At 32.5% G+C, this 6,496-nt stretch overlaps 1 protein-coding gene across 1 annotated transcript in view; it reads right to left on the minus strand.

Moving 5' to 3' along the window:
- LOC137630246 (inactive tyrosine-protein kinase 7-like) overlaps positions 1–6,243 on the minus strand; it is a 40,886-nt gene extending 34,643 nt beyond the window's left edge. Inside the window, exon 1 of the mRNA XM_068361704.1 lies at positions 6,159–6,243. Within this exon, the coding sequence (XP_068217805.1) occupies positions 6,159–6,243 (85 nt within the window). The remainder of the gene's footprint in view (positions 1–6,158) is intronic.
- Between the last annotated feature and the right edge of the window lie 253 nt (positions 6,244–6,496).

Raw genomic sequence — 6,496 nt, forward strand, 5'->3', positions numbered from 1 at the left:
TGGATATAAATAAACAAAATCTGGTAATTGAAGCCTACTGCATTTTTCATAGACTATTCGAAGTATTTCTAGAATGTATGAAAAATCTCCACTATTGTTTTCATAGCCATGTTTGATTGTCATATCATTTTCGGAAGAGTTCACTGCGAAATTAGGTGCCAGTTTTTGAGAAATCGCGAGTCCCAGGACGTCACGAACACGAGACCCGTTGAGAGACATTTTGCAGGCGAAAGGGGACTTGAATAAGTCTGTTTAAGTCATTGTACGCCGTGACTGAGTTGTTAAATATTTGCTTCCTTTAACAGCGCTTATGAATTGCTTTATGTTGTACTTTTTTCTTCTTCTTCTACATTATACATTTCATGTTTGGGTAATTAATTCATGTTCGATTGCTAATTTTGTATTGCATGAGTCATCAAGATTATTGATAGTTTATTGCTTTGAAGAAAAGAATTTAAGTAGTGCTAAAATATATCAAATAGGTCTATCTCGTTCGTTTTTGTTTCTTTTAACGTTATATATATATATATATATATATATATATATATATATATATATATGTATATATATAGATATGTATATATAAATATATATATATATATATATATATATATTTATTTATTTATATATACATACATGTATATATATTTGTATGTATATATATATATATTTATACTTCCTAATTGTATATATATATATATATATATATATATATATATATATATATATATATATGTATATATATAGATTTCCTAATTGTATGTTTTATCCAATTCTAGCTGTGTAAAAAAAAAAAAGAAACCTTGTATCAACATCTGACAACAAAATTGAAGTATTTATTATATTGGATGACACTAGAGGCCGTTGAATGGCTCACTAACGCAAGACTGACAGCTACTCAAATACTCACTTTTATTGACTTTATTGACTTTGTATAAATTTCATAAACCATCTGACTTATGTCTGTTCTTTCAAGTCTGTGGTCCCCTAAGTATTCACACCAGCGAGCTATTCAGACATGTACATAAATAGATAAGTATGTATGAAAATTATATCAATATCAATGATAATGACTGTGTTTAGGGTATAAATTTCTTTTTTCTTTATTGTTTCCCGCTAATATTAGTTTAATTTGGGTTTGATTTTTAAATTAATTATAATAATAATAATAATATTGAGAAAAATAATCTTCAGAAACTTTATGTAATATTGGACACAATACAATCAAATTATCTTATATTTTTTCTCGAATTGGTTTTCATTAATGGGAACCATGTGTCTGATAAACAGTCGTAGTGGCACTGGAGATTGATGAGTCTTAGGTCATTATGCTTTTGAGGATTTATTATGATTGTCTTCTGGTCCAAACTGCATTAGCGCTTTAAAATCATCTAGGAGGAACAGTAAGTTATTCTATTTTAAATATGAATTACCCTTTATTGTACGAATGGCGGAATTTAGATCGAATATTTAATCGACCACCTATTGACCCCAAGCATTTATCGACCCCTTCCTGGTGCCATGGAACTCCTTGAAGTCGATGTCGACCACTCTAGGGACCACTTTAGCTGTCTGGTTATGATTGTGTCATGTGTGTGTAAAGTTGTGGCTATCTGACTCGCATGATTTAATACACTTCATCTGTCAAGGACAATGCAAGGTGCATTTATCGTTATGTAGCCATACATTTTTAAAACTCTGTTTCATGGATGTATTTTTATATTTTCTTCGTGGAAGAAAGCAAGCAAGTTCATAAAAAATGGTTTACCCAAAGAAGTAAAGAAACAAAGTTTGTAAGAACAGTTGCACTGGGGATTATTAAAGGTGAGATAGACGATGTCGAGTTATAGGAGAAGCATTCAGAAAGTTATAAGGAACTGAATAATAGAACAGATCCATGAAAGAAAAGTTCATATTATGAATGATTTCAGACTACTGCGTTTTTACTTTTACCACTGGTAAAGCAATACAGTTGGTTGTAGTAAAATATGTTTCTAAGGTCTTTTTTATCTAGATTTTGAAAATAATTTCGAATTATCTTTTCCTGTATCATTTAATAATAAAGCAAATATGCTTTGCACAACTGAATATTTAGTTGCAATATGAAAATGTGAGTGCAGCTACTTTTAAAAATTTATAGTTTCTTGCGTTTTTTTTTTTTTCTTTTTGTTTTTTTTTATTGAGATGCTGAGTTATGTTGAATCTGAGAGCTATTCAACACTAACAGATGATTGACTTCAGAATTGCTATATTTTCAAATAGCACTCGTATGTCCAACAGAGGTTTAGATGAGAGTACTTTACCTAAATGAAAGCTATTCGAGACTTTGGTATAATAATCTTATATTACGTCAGGACGTAAACGGGGTTGTATGTGAGTAAGAATCAAATCATAAAAAGCTTGTTTGTTGCAATTAGAATCGAAAGAACTATTGAAGGAAATTTCAGAACGACGAAGCTTTATAAATTACTATGGCGAAGTAGAACTCTTGTAGTCGCATGGTTATTGGTAACCTTCCTGTATGTCAAATTCATGGAAGTTTATACCTTGATAATATTATTATTATTATTATTATTATTATTATTATTATTATTATTATTATTATTAGCCAAGCTACGACCCTAATTGGAAAAGCAAGATGCTATAAGCCCAAGGGCACCAATAGGGAAAAATAAACCAGTGAGGAAAGGAAAAAAGTTAATAAAGAAATGATGGGAACAAATTAACAATAAATCATTCTAAAAACAGTAACAACGTCAAAATAGATATGTCATATATAAACTATTAACAACGTCAGAAACAGAGAGTAGATTAGAAAATAAATGAACCTTATTGTTATCCCACGCAGGGTCATCGATGGAATCCATTTAAGAGAAGTAATGCTTTGAGTAATTAACTGGTTTCATTTGTGGTAGTTAAATTTATTTTACATTTTTTAGGTTTAAGTTAGATGTCTTCAAACCACCAAATTTTATATAACGTATAGGTGGTTTTGTAATCTCTCTCTCTCTCTCTCTCTCTCTCTCTCTCTCTCTCTCTCTCTCTCTCTCTCTCTCTCTCTCTCTTTATACATATGTATGTATTACTATATATGAATTATATACAGTATATGTACGTATCTGTTGTGTGTATATATATATATATATATATATATATATATATATATATATAACTGTATGTATGTAGGCGCATACATATTTATATATACACACACACACACACATATATATATATATATATATATATATATATAAACAAGCTTCTAGTTTTTGTGTAGTGTGTGTTTATATCCTGTATATATATATATATATATATATATATATATATATATATATATATATATATATATATATATATATATATCATCATCATCATCATCATCTCTTCCTACGCCTATTTACGTAAAGGGGCTCGGTTAGATTTCGCCAGTCGTCTTTATCTTGAGCTTTTAAATCAATATTTCTCCATTCATCATCAATGTCACGGTTCATAGTCCTCAGCCATGTAAGCCTGGGTCTAATCGCTCTTGGGGTGTGCGAAGTGCATGTCCAAACCATCTTCAGCTACCCTTCACCATGATCTCATTCATACATGGCACTTGAGTAATCTCTCGTATAGTTTCATTTCTAATCCTGTCCTGCCATTCAACTCCTAATATTCTTCTGAGGGCTTTGTTCCTAAATCTATAAAACCTGTTGGATATTGTTTCATTGTCATACCACGACTAATGTCCATGCAGTAAAACCGATCTCACTATACTGATATATAGTCTGATGTTTTCTATGTAATTTCAGGTGATTTGATTCCCAAATTTTACTCAACCCAGCTGTTGCCTGATTTGCTTTTTTCAATCTTTTGTTAAACAATTCTAGAGACTCTGTATTAGTGATCATATTTCCATCTCATTAATCCTTTCTCCTTCCAATGATATTTCATCTTCCTTTGCTTATTCTGTTCCCATCATGTTTGTCTTTCTTCTAATTATCTTGAGCCCATCTTCATATGATATTTCATGCATTCTGGTAAACAAGAATTGCAAGTCCTGTGGTGTTTTGCTAGTAAGGACAGCGACATCAGCATACTCTAGGTATGCTAATTTCTTGTTACCAATCTAGTCCAATCCTTCTCCACCATCCTCAACTGTTCTGTGCATTACCAAATCCACGAAGAGGATAAATAACATAGGTGACAACACATTCATTTGAAGTACTCCACTGGTCACTGGAAATTCATTTGATAATATTCCATTAACATTAACTTTGCACTTGCTCTGCTCATGAACAGACTTAATCAAATTTACATATTTTAGTGGAACTCCATAATAACCCAGGACTCTCCACAAAATTGGCCGGTGCACACTATCAAAGGCTTTTTCATAGTCCATAAATGCCATCAAAAGTGGATTTCTGTATTCACATTGCTGTACAACATGTCTTGAAATGAAAATTTGGTCAGTACAACTTCTACCTTTTCGAAATCATGTTTGTTCATCTCTCAGCTTTTCATCAATCTTTCTCTCTAGTCTATAGAATGAGCATACTATATATTTCCATGATAACTGACGTAAGTGTGATGCCTCTGTAATTATTGCAATCAGTCAGATCTCCTTTTTTTCCCCATTTTCACCAACACTCCTGGCTCCCATTCATCAGGTTTGGCCTCTTCGTGCCACATTTTACAAAATAATCTTGTAAGTATTCTGGGAATCACTTCATTTTCGGCCCAAATTATCTCAGCAGTTATTCCCTCATATCCAGGGGCTTTCGATCTCTGTGAGCTTTTTAATAATAACTTTGACCTCAAACACACTGGATTCCTTTATCTGCACATCAAAGTCTTCCTCAGCTTCGGGCATATCAATCAAAATATTCCCTTCATATCTTCTATTCGTGGCCTCACAAAAGTGTTCCATCCAACGTTACCTATCTTCATCTTCTGTTGTTATAACAGATCCATCTCTCTTTTTAATGGGTATATGATTCTTCTTTTTTGACCCAGTAGAGATTTCATTAATAATTCTATGAGCAATTCTTACACTATAGCCCCTCTCTGAATTCATAGCTTTGACAGCCTCATAGACTGGCTTTTCTTTTTACCTCACTATCAATACTGGAATACTTAGCATGCTCTGCCTTGTAATTTTCATTACTTCCTCAAAAACATTCAATAATTTATTTCTGTCTTTGTCTCCTTTTTATAGTAGCCCAAGTATCATTTGATTACCAATTTTTTTCTCCTTGCAACTGTATGTCCCAAAACTTCACTACCAACTGACTGAAATGCTCTTAATTTCAAATCATTCTTCATTAATAGTCTGCTCTTCGTCTCTTAAAGTCTCAAAGACTGCAAATCGATTCCTACATTCAATAGCAAATGTTTCTCTGTGCTCATCTTCTAGAAGCTTAGTTGTATCAAACCTAGGCATTCTATCTACGTTTCTGTTGGGTGCTTTCAGTTTTAATGTGAGTGAGACAATGAGGAGCTGGTGATCACTACCAATATCTGCACCTCTATAGCTTCTTACATTTATCAGAGTCATCCTTCTTTCTTTATTAATGGGTATGTGATCTATTTTATTTTTGTAATTGCCACATGGTAAAGTCCATGTATATTTATGGAGTTCCTTATGCTGGAGAAGAGTACATCCAATAACAAGATTGTTTGTTGAACAAAAACTTTTAAAATGTGATCCATTTCCCTTAGCGACTTCGCCAAGACCCTCAACTCCCATCCTATTACCTATACCTTGATTATTCCTTCCAACTTTAGCATTGAAGTCACCAATTACAATTTTCGTATCCCTTTCAGGGATTTCATTTATTACTCTGCAGTTCATCATAGTATTCATCTTTCCTTCTTCAGGGAATCATTTGTTGGTGCATAGCAAATTATAATACTCATATTGCACTGCTTTGATTTATACTTTGCAAGAAACAATCTACTACTTACAGCTCTCCATTCCGTAAATGCCTTTTCTGCTCTTGTTGTTGTCATCATTCTTACCCCTTCTCTTCCAACTCCATCTGTCCTTCCTGAGTAGATATATATATATATATATATATATATATATATATATATATATATATATATATATATATATATATATATATATATATATACATTGCCTTGGTCTAAGATTTCTTTACCAATCCCCTTACCACGTGTTTCAGTTAGGGCCAAGATATCCAAACTGTATTTCATAAATTTATTCTCCACTTGCGGTAACTTCTCGATCTGATTCATGGTTTTAACATTCCAATTACCAATTTTAATTTTTCTTTAGTATTCATAAACCGGGAGATTCTTAGCACCAGCTACGCCTGGGACTGGGGCCCATTCTGTCATTTTCTCTTTCCATAGACTGACTAAATCCATCAAAGGATAGCCAGTTCCTTGTGATGCACAGTGCCTATCTAACTCAGGCAAGTGACCCTTGCTGATCCATACTGATTCCAGTAAGATATTCTGCCAAGCATCGAGGGTAGAAGCCGAAAAG

Source organism: Palaemon carinicauda, chromosome 38 (assembly GCF_036898095.1).
Source record: "Palaemon carinicauda isolate YSFRI2023 chromosome 38, ASM3689809v2, whole genome shotgun sequence".
Lineage (NCBI taxonomy): Eukaryota > Metazoa > Arthropoda > Malacostraca > Decapoda > Palaemonidae > Palaemon > Palaemon carinicauda.